The sequence below is a fragment of the Pseudophryne corroboree genome, chromosome 3 (genome assembly GCF_028390025.1).
Source record: "Pseudophryne corroboree isolate aPseCor3 chromosome 3, aPseCor3.hap2, whole genome shotgun sequence".
NCBI classification, from domain to species: domain Eukaryota; kingdom Metazoa; phylum Chordata; class Amphibia; order Anura; family Myobatrachidae; genus Pseudophryne; species Pseudophryne corroboree.
Window position 1 is genome coordinate 698,736,087 of NC_086446.1, and position 19,064 is coordinate 698,755,150.

At 48.6% G+C, this 19,064-nt stretch overlaps 1 protein-coding gene across 6 annotated transcripts in view; it reads right to left on the bottom strand.

Annotated features, from left to right (window-relative positions):
- IDE (insulin degrading enzyme) overlaps positions 1-19,064 on the bottom strand; it is a 133,022-nt gene that overhangs the window by 71,003 nt on the left and 42,955 nt on the right. For all 6 annotated transcript variants that reach the window (XM_063962047.1, XM_063962045.1, XM_063962043.1 and 3 more), the window contains one exon: positions 10,114-10,217. In XM_063962047.1, coding sequence (XP_063818117.1) covers positions 10,114-10,217 — 104 coding nt within the window. The remainder of the gene's footprint in view (positions 1-10,113; positions 10,218-19,064) is intronic.

Here is a 19,064-nt window from a genome sequence, read left to right on the forward strand (position 1 = left end):
TCCGTAATTAAAAGGGATAAACACAGCAAATGGCCAGTCGGTGGAGGAGCATTGTGTGATTAAGGATAAACCTTGCTCAATGTGGGCAGGACAGAACAGTCCTCCAAATCCAAATTATCTCATGTTTTCCGCACAAAACACAAAAAGCTGGTTTATTTTTGCTGGTGGGATATGGTGATAGGCATAGAGGAGTGGATGTTGTGCATGTTTGTTGGAGTCCCTTAATTAGATGAAGTGCACTCATCCTCTTACACTCACAGTTCCGGCACGCTCTCATGTGGTGGTAATTGGGACATATGATTCCCTAACAGCATAGGATGTATTGTAAGGTTTTGTCTTTGTGTTCTTTTTTTTTTTTATATATTTGTGGATTACATTCAAAATTTAGCATTTTCTCAAATGGGCAATGAAATTGTCACCTACAGCATGTACGTATATGCTCCATAGGTAGAAGATGCCCAGCACCCAATTTCATTCTGGTCTCCAGAATGATCAGTCCGCACAACAAGACCCCCCACCTTGCAGTTGCAAAGAGGAGCAGCAGCCCCGGAAATATAAATTAATCATCAGCTGAGCAGCCGCCAAGGAATCAAAGTCACAATGGTTCCCAATGTTCTGATGTCTGAAAATTTATATTTTACAAAATATTATTTTTTCATATTTTTTTTTATAAAATGATTTAAACAAGAACTTACTCACCGGTAATTCTATTTCTCGTAGTCCGTAGTGGATGCTGGGTACTCCGTAAGGACCATGGGGAATAGCGGCTCCGCAGGAGACTGGGCACTCCAAAAGAAAGATTAGGTACTATCTGGTGTGCACTGGCTCCTCCCTCTATGCCCCTCCTCCAGACGTCAGTTAGGGAAACTGTGCCCGGAAGAGCTGACATTACTAGGAAAGGATTTGGAATCCAGGGTAAGACTCATACCAGCCACACCAATCACACCGTATAACTTGTGATAACTATACCCAGTTAACAGTATGAAAACAATAAAGAGCCTCATTAACAGATGGCTCATCACAAAACCCTTTAGTTATGCAATAACTATATACATGTATTGCAGAGAGTCCGCACTTGGGACGGGATCCCAGCATCTACTACGGACTACGAGAAATAGAATTACCGGTGAGTAAATTCTTATTTTCTCTGACGTCCTAGTGGATGCTGGGTACTCCGTAAGGACCATGGGGATTATACCAAAGCTCCCAAACGGGCGGGAGAGTGCGGATGACTCTGCAGCACCGAATGAGCAAACTCAAGGTCCTCCTCAGCCAGGGTATCAAACTTGTAGCATTTTGCAAATGTGTTTGAACCCGACCAAGTAGCAGCTCGGCAAAGTTGTAAAGCCGAGACCCCTCGGGCAGCCGCCCAAGAAGAGCCCACTTTCCTCGTGGAATGGGCTTTTACAGATTTAGGATGCGGCAGTCCAGCCGCAGAATGTGCAAGTTGAATCGTGCTACAGATCCAGCGAGCAATAGTCTGCTTTGAAGCAGGAGCACCCAGCTTGTTGGGTGCATACAGGATAAATAGCGAGTCAGTTTTCCTGACTCTAGCCGTCCTGGAAACATAGATTTTCAGGGCCCTGACTACGTCCAGCAACTTGGAATCCTCCAAGTCCCGAGTAGCCGCAGGCACCACAATAGGTTGGTTCAAATGAAACGCTGATACCACCTTAGGAGAAATTGGGGACGAGTCCTCAATTCCGCCCTATCCATATGGAAAATCAGAGAAGGGCTTTCACATGACAAAGCCGCCAATTCTGATACACGCCTGGCCGAAGCCAAGGCCAGCAGCATGACCACTTTCCACGTGAGATATTTTTGCTCCACGGTTTTAAGTGGCTCAACCCAATGCGACTTTAGGAAATCCAACCCACGTTGAGATCCCAATGTGCCACTGGAGGCACAAAAGGGGGCTGAATATGCAGCACTCCTTTAATAAAAATCTGAACTTCAGGCAGTGAAGCCAGTTCTTCTTGGAAGAAAATCGACAGAGCCGAAATCTGGACCTTAATGGAACCCAATTTGAGGCCCATTGTCACCCCTGACTGTAGGAAGTGCAGAAATCGACCCAGCTGAAATTCCTCCGTTGGGGCCTTCCTGGCCTTACACCAAGCAACATATTTCCGCCATATGCGGTGATAATGTTTTGCGGTCACATCCTTCCTAGCTTTAATCAGCGTAGGAATGACTTCCTCCGGAATGCCCTTTTCCTTTAGGATCCGGTGTTCAACCGCCATGCCGTCAAACGCAGCCGCGGTAAGTCTTGGAACAGACAGGCCCCCTGCAGTAGCAGGTCCTGTCTGAGCGGCAGAGGCCATGGGTCCTCTGAGATCATTTCTTGAAGTTCTGGGTACCAAGCTCTTCTTTGCCAATCCAGAACAATGAGTATAGTTCTTACTCCTCTCCTCCTTATTATCCTCAGTACCTTGGGTATGAGAGGAAGAGGAGGGAACACATAAACCGACTGGTACACCCACGGTGTCACTAGAGCGTCCACAGCTATCGCCTGAGGGTCCCTTGACCTGGCGCAATATCTTTTTTGTTGAGGCGGGACGCCATCATGTCCACCTGTGGCCGTTCCCAACGGTTCACAATCAGCTGGAAGACTTCTGGATGAAGTCCCCACTCTCCCGGGTGGAGGTTGTGCCTGCTGAGGAAGTCTGCTTCCCAGTCGTTCACTCCCGGAATGAACACTGCTGACAGTGCTATCACGTGATTCTCCGCCATCGAAGAATCCTTGTGGCTACTGCCATTGCCACCCTGCTTCTTGTGTCGCCCTGGCGGTTTACATGGCCGACCGCTGTGATGTTGTCTGACTGAATCAGAACCGGTTGTTTTTGAAGCAGGGGTTCTGCTTGACTCAGGACGTTGTAAATGGCCCTTAGTTCCAGAATATTTATGTGTAGGGAAGTTTCCTGACTCAACCATTGTCCTTGGAAGTTTCTTCCCTGGGTGACTGCTCCCCAACCTCGGAGGCTTGCATCCGTGGTCACCAGGACCCAGTCCTGTATGCCGAATCTGCGGCCTTTGAGCAGATGAGCACTCTGCAGCCACCACAGCAGAGACACCCTGGCCCTCGGGGACAGGGTGATTAACCGATGCATCTAAAGATGCGATCCGGACCACTTGTCCAACAGATCCCACTGGAAGATCCTTGCATGGAATCTGCCGAAGGGAATTGCTTCGTAAGAAGTTACCATCTTTCCCAGGACTCGCGTGCAGTGATGCACCTACACCTGCTTTGGTTTCAGGAGGTCCCTGACCAGAGATGATAATTCCTGGGCCTTCTCCTCCGGGAGAAATATCTTCTTCTGTTCTGTGTCCAGAATCATGCCCAACAACAGCAGACGCGTCGCAGGAATCAGCTGCGACTTTGGGATATTCAGAATCCAGTCGTGCTGATGCAGCACTTCCTGAGATAGTGCTACGCTGACTATCAACTGCTCTTTGGACCTCGCCTTTATAAGGAGATCGTCCAAGTACGGAATAATCATGACTCCCTTCTTTCGGAGGAGCATCATCATTTCGGCCATTACCTTGGTAAATACCCGCGGTGCCGTGGACAGACCAAACGGCAACGTCTGGAATTGGTAATGACATTCCTGTACCACAACCTTGAGGTACTCCTGGTGGGGTGGATAAATGGGACATGCAGGTAAGCATCCTTGATGTCCAATGACACCATAAAATCCCCCTCTTCCAGGCTTGCAATGACCGCCCTGAGCGATTCCATCTTGAACTTGAACTTTTTTATATAAATGTTCAAGGATTTTAAATTTAGAATGTGTCTCACCGAACCGTCTGGTTTCGGTACCACAAACATTGTGGAATAGTAACCCCGTCCCTGTTGAAGGAGGGGTACCTTGATTATCACCTGCTGAAGATACAGCTTGTGAATTGCCGCCAGTACTACCTCCCTTTCTCCGAGGGCAGCAGGCAAGGTAGATTTGAGGTAACGGCGAGGGGGAGTCGCCTCGACCTCCAGCTTGTATCCCTGTGATACTACTTGCAGAACCCAGGGATCCACCTGTGAGCAAGCCCACTGGTCGCTGAAGTTCCGGAGACGCGCCCCCACCGCACCTGGCTCCGCCTGTGGAGCCCCAGCGTCATGCGGTGGACTTAGAGGAAGCGGGGGAAGATTTTTGATCCCGGGAACTGGCTGTCTGGTGCAGCTTTTTCCCTCTTCCCTTGCCTCTGGGCAGAAAGGAAGCGCCTTTGACCCGCTTGCTTTTCTGAGACCGAAAGGACTGTACCTGATAATACGGTGCTTTCTTAGGCTGTGAGGGAGTTCTCTTATAAGGCAGAACCTCCATGTGCCTTTTAGAATCAGCATCACCTGTCCACTGCCGGGTCCATAATACCCTCCTGGCAGAAATGGACATTGCATTAATTCTGGATGCCAGCCGGCAAATATCCCTCTGTGCATCTCTCGTATATAAGACGACGTCTTTAATATGCTCTATGGTTAGCAAAATAGTATCCCTGTCGAGGGTATCAATATTATCTGACAGGGTATCAGACCACGCTGCAGCAGCACTACACATCCATGCTGAGGCAATTGCGGGTCTCAGTATAGTACCTGAGTGTGTATATACAGACTTCAGGATCGCCCCCTGCTTTCTATCAGCAGGCTCCTTCAAGGCGGCCGTATCCTGAGACGGCAGTGCCACCTTTTTTGACAAACGTGTGAGCGCCTTATCCACCTTAGAGGATGTTTCCCAACGTGACCTGTCCTCTGGCGGGTAAGGGTACGTCATCAGTAATTTTTTAGAAATTACCAGTTTCTTATCGGGGGAAGCCCACGCTTCTTCACACACTTCATTCAATTCATCTGATGGGGGAAAAAAACACTGGCTGCTTTTCCTCCCCAACATAATACCCTTTTTAGTGGTATTTGGGTTAATATCAGAAATGTGTAACACATTTTTCATTGCTGTAATCATGCAACGGATGCCTCTAGTGGATTGCGTGTATGACTCATCCTCGTCGACACTGGAGTCAGACTCCGTGTCGACATCTGTGTCTGCCATCTGAGGTAGCGGGCGTTTTTGAGCCCCTGATGGCCTTTTAGACGCCTGGGCAGGCGCGGGCTGAGAAGCCGGCTGTCCCACGGCTGTTACGTCATCCAGCCTTTTATGTAAGGAGTTGACACTGTCGGTTAATACCTTCCACATATCCACCCACTCTGGTGTCGGCCCCGCAGGGGGTGACATCACATTTATCGGCACCTGCTCCGCCTCCACATAAGCCTCCTCATCAAACATGTCGATACAGCCGTACCGACACACCACATACACACAGGGAATGCTCTGACTGAGGACAGGACCCCACTAAGTCCTTTGGGGAGACAGAGAGAGAGAGTATGCCAGCACACACCACAGCGCTATTTAATCAGGGATTTACACTAACATAAGTGATTTTTCCCTATAGCTGCTTATTATATACAATTTGCGCCTAAATTTAGTGTCCCCCCTCTCTTTTTAACCCTTTGAGCCTGGAAACTGCAGGGGAGAGCCTGGGGAGCTGTCTTCCAGCTGCACTGTGAAGAGAAAATGGCGCCAGTGTGCTGAGGGAGATAGCCCCGCCCCTTTTTCGGCTGACTTCTCCCGCTCTTATAATTATATTATGGCAGGGGATTTTTACACATATATAGCTTATTAGGCTATATTATGTGCTGTTTTGCCAATTTAAGGTACTCTAATTGCTGCCCAGGCCCCCCCATCGCCCTGCACCCATCAGTGACCGGAGTATGTGGTGCGCATAGGGAGCAATGGCGCACAGCTGCAGTGCTGTGCGCTACCTTAATGAAGACCGAAGTCTTCAGCCGCCGATTTCCAGGAAGATCTTCTTGCTTCTGGCTCTGTAAGGGGGACGGCGGCGCGGCTCCGGGACCAGACGACCGAGGCTGGGCCTGTGTTCGATCCCTCTGGAGCTAATGGTGTCCAGTAGCCTAAGAAGCCCAAGCTAGCTGCAAGCAGGTAGGTTCGCTTCTTCTCCCCTTAGTCCCTCGTAGCAGTGAGTCTGTTGCCAGCAGATCTCATTGAAAATAAAAAACCTAACAAATACCTTCTTTTCTAGGAGCTCAGGAGAGCCCCTAGTGTGCAACCAGCTCGAGACGGGCACAGATTCTAACTGAGGTCTGGAGGAGGGGCATAGAGGGAGGAGCCAGTGCACACCAGATAGTACCTAATCTTTCTTTTGGAGTGCCCAGTCTCCTGCGGAGCCCGCTATTCCCCATGGTCCTTACGGAGTACCCAGCATCCACTAGGACGTCAGAGAAAGCTTAAATACATGTTATTTACCTAATTCACTCACAAACAAACCCGACAATTTCTGAGCATTTTTTGGAAAATTTGCCAGTTAAGTGGTTAATTCACTAATAGGGGTTGATGTATCAAGCAGTGAAAAAAAGAGTGAAGAAATGGACCAGTAGAGAAATTGCCCATAGCAACCATTCAGCTTCCACCTATCATTTTATAGAATGTGCTTGATAATGATACCTCATAGCAGATTGGTTGCTATCGGCAACTTCTCCACTGGTCCACTTCTCCACTCTTTTCACTACTTAATATATCCAACCCCATAGTGTACAAATGTATTGGTATAAAGTAGTAGAATAAAGAGGGGTACACACTAGGCGATTTTAGCCTAAAAAATAAACGATAACGACATAAATAATGTTATTGTTTATTTTTAGGCTTATATCGGCCAGTGTGTATGGGGGCAATATTGGTGACCGATGAACACTCCTACACATAACGTTCAGCGATCACCAATATTGAGCTGATATGCAGCTCAACCCGTCAATGTCGGGATGAGCTGCATGTCTGGGAATGCCGGCGGTGACATCACTGAACGTTTGTCGTTGAAGGATAACGTTCAGTGTGTACGCACTATGGGGGTCATTCCGAGTTGATCGCAGCCAGCAACTTTTTGCTGCTGGTGCGATCAACTAATCCACGCCTATGGGGGGAGTGTATTTTAGCTTAGCAGGGCTACGATCGCTTGTGCAGCCCTGCTAAGCTAAAAAAGTTTCTAGCAACCTAGGAGTCAGGCTGGATCTACTTATCCTGTGCGACGAATCCAGCGACGTTCCTCCCGGCTTTGACGTCAGACATCCGCCCTCCGTTTGCCTGGACACGCCTGCGTTTTCCTTACCACTCCCCAAAAACGGCCGCCAACGGACAGGTGTCGCCCCGGAACACCTTCCTTCTGTCAAACTTCTTGTGGTCGCCCCTGCGACCGCTTTCTTCGTATCCAGCATCGTTGCCGCAACGACGCGCGTGCACATTCCACACCGCAGCGACAGTATTTACCCTGCATAGAAACAAAATAACCCACCCAAATCTAACTCTCTCTGCACATGTTATATCTGCCCCACCTGCAGTGCACATGGTTTTGCCCAACTGCTAACAAATTTGCTGCTGCTATCAACTCTGAATTACCCCCTATATCGCTGAACGTTATATCGTTCAACGATATAGTCGTCCTTCACCGGCAATTCCCAGTCGCCCAGTGTGCACCCGCCTTAAGAAGCACACAGTGCGGCTAAGTCATAAAGTCTGTGCAGCACCTAATTGTGCTATTTGAGGTGTAGTTGTAGCTTGCCCTGTGTAGCACTGTATGCACTGGCAATCTAATTAGTGCAAGCTTCTTTCTCATCCAGTTCCACAGCCTTACGGAACCTGCTTCTTTTATACAATGGTTACGTTTTATCAATCTATCAACAACAAACATTGTATCCCATCCCTCAGTGAAAATAAAGCTGGATACACAATGGCCGATATATTGGTCATTCAATCGAACAGCCGATATACCGCGGGCGTCGTCGTTCACAGACATCGTGTTGGCCCTGCAGCACAGCTGATGGTCAATATATCAGCAGATATATTTGCGCATCTTACTGTGTGTTCGGGTGGTCTGCAAACTGCTTGTACACTTGCTGCAGATGCCCACCCAGTTGTGACGTCCAGCACAACACATTGGGCCGACAATCGGTAAGTGTGTATGCACTTACCAATCATCAGATAGGTCAGCAGATCGGCCGTTCCGTCAGCCTGGTGTGTCCAAGCATTAGTTATGGTACGTTCAGCCAACAATAGAATGTGAAGGAAGATCTTTTTGTGTACACACCTGTAGGCTCATCAGGGCACACTGCAGGAGGCTATTCTACAGTAGCTCTAAATGGTTTCATTCAACAAGTTTACGTTTTACTTGTCATAAAAAAATATATATGATCCCCTATAATACATATATAGATTTCTAAGATTATATACATTTACAAGGTGCGGTACAAATTGTTGACATGGTCATAATATCGACATAACATTCTTCTACCGCTATATACCTAACAATACCCTAACCCTGTTATGTCGACACTGTGTCTATAGACATTCAGTGTAGACATAATGACCATGTTGACATTATTCTCACGTCGACATGTTCACGGTCAACATAACGTCCGTGTCAACATTCAAAGTTGACATAATGACTGATTTCCCATATAAACACACCTTTTGGAAAGCAACATAAAAACAGTAAGGGGAAGGAACGGCTGGCAGAATTCTGAATGTTCCATAAAGGAACAAGCTACAGGCTTATCAAGTGCTCCTTTCCAGCAGTCTATTGCACAGATCACATACATAGCAGCCTGGCTCCCATCACAGCTGTACAGCATTTCTTATTTGTATATAAAAGGAAAGAAGATTAGTGACAAGGCGCGAAACGCAAAGATGCATACATCTCCGCCTCACAGGTCTTATGCACCAGCTGGTGGAGAACGGAACACGCACACATTACATGAGCATTCTCAGCCAAGACGCCTGCAGGACTTATTTATCAGGGGAGGCTAGAAAACTTCTGAGTCACTCTATGCATTTATTACCAGCATAAGTCCCAAATTGTGGTCTCTCTCCATTTGTCCTTAGCCTGTGCATATTTAATCAAGGCTGACTTAATGCATAATGGTGGAGGTGTACTCAGCTTTTCAGAGTGATAAAATGGAGAGAGATAGGAGCTGATTAGTTGGTAGATTATTTCTCTCCACTTTATCACTCTCCAAGGCTTAGTACATAGGCCCCCGATGTAACTATGGCCCTGATATATGATCCTCTGTTATGGGGGAGAAATGGTTTCAGCACAAGTTATATGCACTGATGCCGCTTCTCCCCCATGTAGACTCCGACGGTGTGTGCGCCCCTGTCTATATCGAGGCTGCTATCTGTAAGATACCAGGACAATATGCAAGGCAATGTATGACGGTCAGTGACACGGACCATTCCAACACCTGCAGCTATCGATGCCCATTCATCACAGCAGGGACAGCTCCGTCCCTGGCTGTGGCGGCTGCTGGCTCCGAGCTGCACAGGAGATCCCCCGAGAAAAGCGAGATTGCGCACATGCCCAATGTAACTGGCCGTGGGGTAAGAGACAGCGCATCAGAACTGGGCTAATGCGCTGTGTGCGCTGACAGGTATTGCCGGGGAAGGGGGAGATTTCACACCCCCTCTATGGCAGTCGGGATGTTAATGGATCTCCGTGCTAGCGCTTCCCGCTTTGCCTTGGTAAAGAGGCAAAACGGGCAGAGCCATACCGGCACAATAAGTGCAGGCATCATACATCTGCCCCTATGTACTACTACAATTGTTGATGTCTCTCGTAGTTGTTGCTATTGATGTTGGCCTAGCAATATACCGAACAAAATGCAATAAAAATGATGGAATGGGTCTAGAAGAGACACTGCCAACCATTTTATATTAGGCTTACTGCTAAGATGAAAGGTATAAGTTAGCACTTTAAAAAATTATGCATATACTCACCGAGGAGAAAACCAACAGATTGACTATGAGTTAGTGACATCACTCAGGCACTCCCAGAAGCACATTGCAAAAGCAGCCATTTTAGGGACAGACTCTGACTCTGGTGTCACAGAATCCTAGTGAATTGTACAGCACACAAAATGGCTGCCTCACTGTGTGCAGGGCTTATGGCTACGGTGTCATTACAAAACCCTTGAACAGCAATGACAGATTGTGATTTAGGAGCTGGTATGAAATATAAACAAAAAGAAGCTGATGAGAACAGCCGGCCACACCTCAGATGGGTATTTACCTGACATTCTCTGGTCGGAGTTTATCCAGCACCATTTTTATCAAGTCTGGCCTGAATTCTTCTAGTAAGTACTCAGCTGACAGGACTTCTTCCAGGGGGTAATACTGAAAAACAGAATATTTTGTTACTTTGTTAATTCTTTTTCTTTGAGGTCCATAGGATCCACAGGGATAACCATGGGGTATGATGGTGGTCAGGACTGGGCACCAAACAGTTACCTTTTTCAGAGCTCTCAGGATACACTGGTCTTTACTCCCCATACCTCGGCCACAGCTCAGGTGCCTCAGTTTTGTTAACAAGCCCAAGGCAGGAGCTGGATAGGAGAGAAGGAAGAAGGTACACACAGGAAACACACTCTCATCCAAAAGAGAAGGGAACCGGTGACCAAAAGAAGTAACCCATAGAAGCCAGGTGCGTCAGTGTGGGTGCTCTGTGGATCCTATGGACCTAGATGAAAAAGAGTTAACCAAGGTAAGTTTTACCATAACTCTTACTTTCTTCTTCAGGATCCATAGTAATCCACAGGGATAACTGTGGGGATGTCCCAAAGCAGTTATTTGAGGGAGGGGACGATCCTGAGTGAAGATGAGAAGTTTGCGTCCCAATGAAGCATTCTAACAAGAAAATGTATCAAAGGCATAGTGCCTAAGAAACGGGTGGACAGAAGGCCACGTGGCCGCCTTACACAGCTGTTATGCAAACGCGCCATGGCATGCTGCCCACGAAGGACACACAGTGCAAGTATAATGAGCAGATACTGTATCCGGCACAGGAAGGTCAGCCTGCGTGTAAGCCTGTGAGATGGTCATCGGGTCCGAGTTTGTTTATTTGATGGCCAGCCCCTCTTATGAAATCCATATCGGACAAAGAGGGAATCCGTTTTCCTGATGGAACTAGTAAGTCCACATAGATTTGAAGTGCACGGACAACATCCAGGGAAGCCTCGACGGCTGAGAGGTCTGATGAGTGGAAAGCTGGAACTATTTCCTCATGGATATGAAAACTGGATACCACTTTGGGGAAGTAACCAGGTCTAGTCTGTGGGACCGCTCTGTCATGATTAAAGATAAAAAAAGGGGAGCGACAAGAGAGCGGCCTTAAATTGGAGACTCTGCGGGGCAGAGGCTATAGCCCAAAGAAAAGTTGTTTTTGCCCTTAACCACTTGAGGTATACAGAGTCCAGAGGTTCGAACAGAAACTGGTGTAAGGCCTGGAGAACCACAGACAAATCCCATTGAGCCCCCGGAGGGAAAAAGAGAGGTTTAATACTAAGTACTGTACCCCTTGAAGGAAGGTAAACATCTAGCAAAGGAGCAATCAGTCTCTGGAACCAGGTAGACCGTGCCGACACATGAACCTTAAGAGAAGCCAAGCGGAGTTTGAGGTCCAAACCAGCTTGAAGAAAGGCAAGGATTCTGGTAATCCGAAAACCCAGAGGGTCATAGTGTCTTCGAGCACACCATTTGAAGTAGGTATGCCACACTCAGTAACAGATGCGAGCGGAGACTGGATTCTGAGCATGGTCTGAACTACAAAGTGGGAGAAACCTTTGGGTCTTAAGAGGAAGACTCAAGAGCTACACCGTCAAAGACAGCTAGGTCCGAGTGTAGACAGGGACCCAGAGACAATAGGTCTGGTCGTAGAAAAAGTGGAAAGTGAGCGTCTACGGAGATTTTCTGCAGATTCATGAACCAAAGGCACCTGGCCCATGCCAGAGATATCAAAGGCACGGTGCCCCCTTCCTGCTTGAATTTGTGAAGTACTCTGGGAGGGAGGGAGACTGGAGGGAAGAGGTACGCAAACTTGAAAATCCACGTGACTGCCAAAGCGTCCACGTAGGCTGCTTCAGTGTCTCTTCTCCGTGACCCGTATAGTGGACATTTGTGGTTGTGTTGAGAGGCCATGAGGTCCATCTCTGGTAAACCCCACTTGTCCACCAGAAGCTGAAAGAATTCTGGGTGCAGAGACCATTCTCCGGTGTCCACATCCTGATGACTGAGAAAGCTACGTTCCAGTTGAGGATTCTTGGGATGAATACATCGGAGATTGCCAGGATGTGGCGTTCAGCCCAACTGAGAATTTGCACCACTTCCTTTATTGCCGAGAGACTGAGTGTCTCCTTGGTGATTGAGGTAGTCTACTGCTGTGGCGCTGTCTGACTGGTACTGGACCAGTCTGCCCTGAAGAATGTCTCGAACTAGAGTGAAGGCACTGTAGACTGCTCGAAGCTTGAGGAGGTTGATTGGAAGGCCCCTTTCGGTGGGAGTCCAATGGCCCTGATAGGAGTGTTGGCTCTGTGGTTAGGAGCACCCAGTGCGGAATCCAGAAGGGACGACCCTTGTTTAGGCGGGAGGTTTGTAACAGGAGAGGGATAGACGAACAGAGAGGACCATTGTCTGGGATCTGATCAGCTGGGTCTGCCCATTCCATCTGGATCGGATCAGGTGTTTGAGAGGCCTCGAGTGGAACTAAGCATATTCCACCATGTCGAAGGTAAAGACCGTGGATCCCAAGGTCTGCATGGCTGAGTGAGTGGACACTCAGTGACTGTGGAGTAACTGGCGTACTCATTGTTGCAATGTGGAAATTTTGTCTGATGGCAGGAAAATTCTCTCTGCCTGAGAATCCAGGAGAGCTCCCAGATGTAGCATCCTTTGAGAAGTAGCCAGGGAGGACTTCTGCCAGTTGATTAGCCAGCCGTGTGCTTGCAGGAAGGCAATGGTCAGCTGTAGATGGAGGTGAAGGACCTCTGGAGAGGCTGCCAGGATCAGGTTGTCCAGGTAAGGTAGTATACTGACTCCCTAACGATAAAGCTGAGCCGCCATGACTGCCATGATTTTGGTAAAAGCCTTTGGAGCTGTACAAAGTCCAAAAGGCAGAGCCTGATAGTGGAAATGCTGTTGTAGGATAGTAAAATGGAGGTATCCTTGATGAGAGGATGCTATAGGTAAGCCTCATGAATGCAAAGAGATACCATAAAGTCCCTAGGCTCCATAGCAAGGACAATAGAGTGAAGGGTTTCCATACGAAACCTGGGCACTCTGAGAAACCTGTTCAGAGACTTGAGATTCAGGATAGGCCGATGAGACCCACTGGCGTTTCTGTACCAGGAATAGAGTAGAGTAAAAACCCATTCCTCACTGTGATGAAGGGACTGGAATTATTATCCCCGAGTGCAGCAGGGATTGAATGGCCGTGTGGAGTGCTGGGCTTTGCTCTGGTCTGATGGAGGGCCTATGCAAAAGAATTGGTGGGGGGCATCTTATGAATGAGAGGGTGTATCAGTGGGAGACCACTACTCGCACCCAGGCGTTTGTGGTAGTCAGACATCAGGCCTGTGCAAACTGAAGAAGTCGACCTCCCACCCTGGGAATTCAGCTTTCAATGAGTGAAGCAAAGTGATGCAGCGGGCTACCACTGTTGTAGCCAAAGCCCTGGGGGCCAGGAGTGCAGTATCCAAAGCCGCCTTCCCCAATTTAGAAGACTGCATCTCTGATATTCAAGATGTAGTACAGTTCTTCATGGGTAGCGTCAGAGGGAAGACTGTTTTCCAGGACATCTGCCCAGCACTCCATGGCCTTAGTCACCCAGGCAGTTGCTGTGGCTCGAGGAGCAATAGCTCCTGTAAGTGAATACACAGAATTGAGGCAGGCATCAGTTTTTCTAACTGTCACCTCCTTGAGGAAAGATGCGGTAGGGATAGGTAAAGTAGAGCTTTTAACTAGACATGTCATGTTGGAATCCACTGCTGGGGGATTTCCCCACTTAGCACAATCAGCAGCTGGAATATAGTAAGTGGAAGCCAGCCCTTTTGATACATGGAACTTTTTACCTGGAATCCCCCATGTCTCACTCATAAGCTCCGTGAAGTGATCCGAGTGAGGAAATTCATCCAGAACTGCCTTTTGGCGCTTAAAATAGGATTTTAAATACCTACCGGTAAATCCTTTTCTATGAGTCCGTAGAGGATGTTGGGCACTCTCAAAAGACCATGGGTATAGACGGGATCCGCAGGAGACATGGACACTTTAAGACATTCAAAGGGGCATGACCTGGCTCCTCCCTCTATATCCCTCCCCAGACTCAGTTTGGAACGGTGCCCGGCGAGACGGACATTACGAGGAAAGGACTTAACAAACGAGGTGAGCCAACACCAGCTCACGCCATAAGCATGCTGTATAACATGGCAGATAACTGAACACATGTCAACGGACATGGACAAAACCTCAGCAACACGCTGAAGAAAAAAACAAAAACACAACCTGTGTGTAACCAGAACTAAACTGCAGATACAGTACGCACTGGGACGGGCACCCAACATCCTCTACGGACTCATAGAAAAGGATTTACCGGTAGGTATTTAAAATCCTATTTTCTATTTCGTCCTAGAGGATGTTGGGCACTCTCAAAAGACCATGGGGTTTATAACAAAGCTCAATAGCGGGCGGGAGAGTGCGGATGACTCTGCAGCACCGATTGACCAAATTTAAGGTCTTCATCGGCCAAGGTATCAAACTTGTAGAATTTAGCAAACGTGTTCAACCCCGACCAAGTAGCAGCTCGGCAAAGTTGCAATGCCGAGACACCTCGGGCAGCAGCCCAGGAAGAACCCACCTTCCTAGTGGAATGGGCCTTCACTGATTTCGGCAACGGCAAGCCTGCCGTTGAATTAGCCTGCTGAATCGTCTGACATATCCAGTGGGCAATGGTCTGCTTGGAAGCAGGAACCCCAATCTTATTGGGAGCATACAAAATAAACAGAGACTCTGTTTTCCTCAATGGAGACGTCCTGGCTACATAAATCTTTAAAGCTGTGACCACATCCAGAGACTTATTCTCAGCCAAAGCGCCAGTAGCCACTGGCACCACAATAGGTTGGTTGATATGAAAAGAGGAAACCACCTTTGGCAGAAATTGTTGCCAAGTTCGCAACTCTGCTCTATCTTCATGGAAAATTAAATAAGGGCTCATGTGAGACAAGGCCGCCAACTCCGACACCCGCCTTGCGGATGCCAATGCCAACAAAATGACAACTTTCCAAGTGAGGAATTTTAACTCCACTTTACGCAAAGGTTCAAACCAATGTGACTGAAGGAACGATAATACGACGTTAAGGTCCCAAGGTGCCACAGGCGGCACAAAAGGAGGTTGGATGTGCAACACCCCTTTCACAAAGGTCTGCACTTCACGAAGTGAGGCCAATTGTTTCTGAAAGAAAATGGACAAGGCAGAAATCTGCACTTTAATGGAGCCTAATTTAAGGCCCGCATCCACTCCATTCTGTAGAAAATGGAGAAAACGTCCAAGGTCAAATCTCTCCACTGGAGCTCTCTTGCACTCGCACCAGGAAATATATTTCCTCCAAATACAGTGATAGTGCTTTGACGTCACAGCCTTCCTGGCAAGAATAAGAGTAGGTATGACTTCACTGGGAATACCCTTCTGGGCTAAAATCTGGTGTTCAACCGCCATGCCATCAAACGTAGCCGCTATAAGTCTTGGTGGACGAACGGCCCCTGCCGCAGCAGGTCCTCGCGAAGAGGAAGAGGCCAGGGATCGTCGATTAGTAACGTCTGAAGATCCGGGTACCACGTTCTCCTTGGCCAATCTGGGGCTACAAGGAGCGCTGGAATGTTTGTTCTTTTTAGAAGTCTCAACACCTTTGGGGTGAGAGGAAGCGGAGGGAAAATGTACACCGACGGAAACACCCAGGGTGTTGTCAGCGCATCCACTGCCTCCGCCTGAGGGTCCCTGGACCTGGAACAATACCTCAGAAGTTTTCTGTTGAGGCGAGACGCCATCATGTCTATATGGGGAACCCCCCATCGAACTGTTATCAGTGCGAAGACCTCCTGATGGAGGCTCCACTCTCCTGGATGAAGGTCGTGTCTGCTGAGGAAGTCTGCTTCCCAGTTGTCCACTCCCGGAATTAATATTGCCGACAGAGCGCTTGTATGTTTTTCCGCCCAACGATGAATTTTCGTGGCTTCTGCCATTGCTGCTCTGCTTCTCGTGCCGCCTTGGCGGTTGATGTAAGCCACTGCCGTGACAATGTCCGATTGGATCAGAACCGGCAGGTTCCGAAGAAGATGTTCCGCTTGTAGGAGGCCGTTGTAAATGGCTCTCAGTTCCAGAACGTTTATGTGAAGATGCGTTTCCGGACTTGACCATCTTCCTTGGAAGCTCACCCCCAGAGTGACTGCCCCCCAACCTCGGAGACTTGCATCCGTGGTTACCAGGATCCAGTCCTGGATCCCGAACCGGCGTCCCGCAAGGAGGTGAGAGCTGTGGAGCCAACACAGAAGTGAGACTCTGGTGTTGGGAGATAGAATTATCCTCCGGTGCATATGAAGGTGGAATCCGGACCATTTGTCCAACAGGTCCCACTGGAACACTCTGGCATGGAACCTCTCAAACTGGAGGGCCTCGTATGCCGCCACCATTTTTCCCAGCAATTGAATGCATTGATGAATGGAGGCCGTTTTCCGATTTAGCAAGAGTTTTACCAGGCTCTGAATTTCCCGAGCTTTCTCCATGGGGAGGAACACTCTCTGTTGGACCGTGTCCAGTATCCAGTATCATGGCCAAAAACGCCAACCGGGTTGTCGGGATTAACTGTGATTTCGGCACGTTCAGGAGCCAGCCGTGCTGTTGTAGAATTGACAGGGATAGTGCAATGTCCTGCAACAATTTGTCCTTGGACCTCGCCTTTATCAGGAGATCGTCCAAGTGCGGGATAATTGTAACCCCTTCCTTGCGCAGGAGAACCATCATTTCTACCATTACTTTGGTGAAAATCCTCGGAGCCGTGGATAGACCAAACGGCAACGTCTGAAACTGGTAGTGCGTATCCTGGATAGCAAACCTCAGGAAACTTTGATGAGGAGGATAAATGGGGACATGAAGGTAGGCGTCCTTGATGTCTAATGAGACCATGAATTCCCCCTCCTCCAGACTGGAGATCACCGCTCTGAGAGACTCCATCTTGAATTTGAATTTCACTAGGAAGAAATTGAGAGATTTCAGGTTGAGGATTGGTCTTACCGAGCCATCCGGCTTCGGCACCACAAACAGGCTTGAATAAAACCCCTGCCCCTGCTGTGCCAGGGGTACCGGGACCACAACCTGATTTTGACACAAGTTTTGTACTGCATCGCAGACCAGAGCCCTGTCTGGAAGCGAAGCTGGTAAGGCTGATCTGAAAAAACGGTGAGGGGGAACGTCTTGAAACTTCAGTTTGTACCCTTGGGACACAATACTCAATACCCAAGGGTCTAGACCCGAGCGAACCCAGACCTGACTGAAAAGCTTTAGGCGTGCCCCCACCGGTGCGGGCCCCTGTAAGGGAGACCTGGCGTCATGCGGAGGATTTGGCAGAAGCCGGGGAGGACTTCTGCTCCTGGGAACCCGAGGATGCGGGTACCCTCTTGCCTCTTCCTCTACCTCTGGTAGCCAGGAAGAAGTTTCCTCGGCCTCTTTTATACTTGTTGGGCCGAAAGGACTGCATTTGATAATGTGGCGGTTTCTTCTGTTGCGTAGGAACAGAAGGTAAAAAGGTAGATTTACCCGCGGTAGCTGCTGGTACTAAATCAGTAAGACCGTCACCGAACAGTTCACCTCCCTTAAAAGGAAGAGACTCCATATTTCTCTTGGAATCAGCATCAGCATTCCACTGGTGAGTCCAGAGCGCTCGCCTAGCCGCAACGGACATAGCATTTGCCTTAGCACCTAGCAGGCCAGCATTCCTTGCAGCCTCTTTCAAGTATGCAGCTGCATCTCCGATATAACCAAGCGTTACCTGGATGTTATCTCTATCCAGAGTATCCCAATCAGAAGACAAAGTGTCTGCCCACTTTTCAATAGCACTACTGACCCACGCAGACGCAAATCAGAGGCCTGAGCAGGGACTGTAGTAGTGAAAATAGCCTTTAGGGTAGCCTCCTGCTTCCGGTCCGCCGGCTCCTTAAGGGCCGTCGATTGGGCTGCAGGGAGGGCTACCTGTTTTGACAAACGCGCCAGGGCTTTGTCTACTGTGGGGGGATTTTCCCACGTATCCCTATCAGACTCGGGAAAGGGGTATGCCACCCTGATCCTTTTAGGAATCAGAATTTTTTTATCAGGGCTGTTCCTAATGCTATCAAAGAGAGTGTTCAGTTTGAAACAAGGAGGAAAGGTAACCGAGCGCTTCTTTTCCTTGTAAATAAGGACCCTGGTTTCAGGTGTAATAGGGTCCTCATTAATATTCAAGATATATTTGACAGCAACAATCATATACTGAATACTCTTAGCCAATTTAGGGTCCAACCTAGAATCAGCATAATCGACATCGGCCTCCAAGTCCGTGTCGGTACCCGTGTCAACTAACTGGTCAAAACTACGCTTGTAGGGTCTAGACTGCTCTCCCCTCTTTCCCACGAAGCAGGGAGTCTGTAGCCAGCAGATCTCCCCAAAATAAAAAACCTAACATTAAGTCTTTTCAGAGAAACTCTAAGGGTGTGTACACACGGTGAGATTCGGACTTATCCGATTCTCACTGTGCGACGGGGGCCGGGTCGGCACTTAGCCAGTATCGCAAGCACATAATTAGTGTGCTTGCGATCCTGGTTCTGTGCGATTTTGGCTAAGTGTCAATCCTGACTATCTCTTCTATAGAGATAGTCAGGATTGACTTGCCTGCACAGCCTATTTTTTCGGCCGATGCCGACCGCGCGGGGCCGTGCATCGGATCGGGATCGCAAGGTGACTGTCACCTTGCGATCTGCACTATCTTTTCTTCCGATTCGGACTATATAGTCAGAATCGGAAGAAAAGATCTTACCGTGTGTACACACCTTAAGAGCTCCCCGAGTGCCCTGTGTCTCGTCCGGGCACATTTCTAAAACGGAGTCTGGGGAGGGATATAGAGGGAGGAGCCAGGTCACGCCCCTTTGAAAGTCTTAAAGTGCCCATGT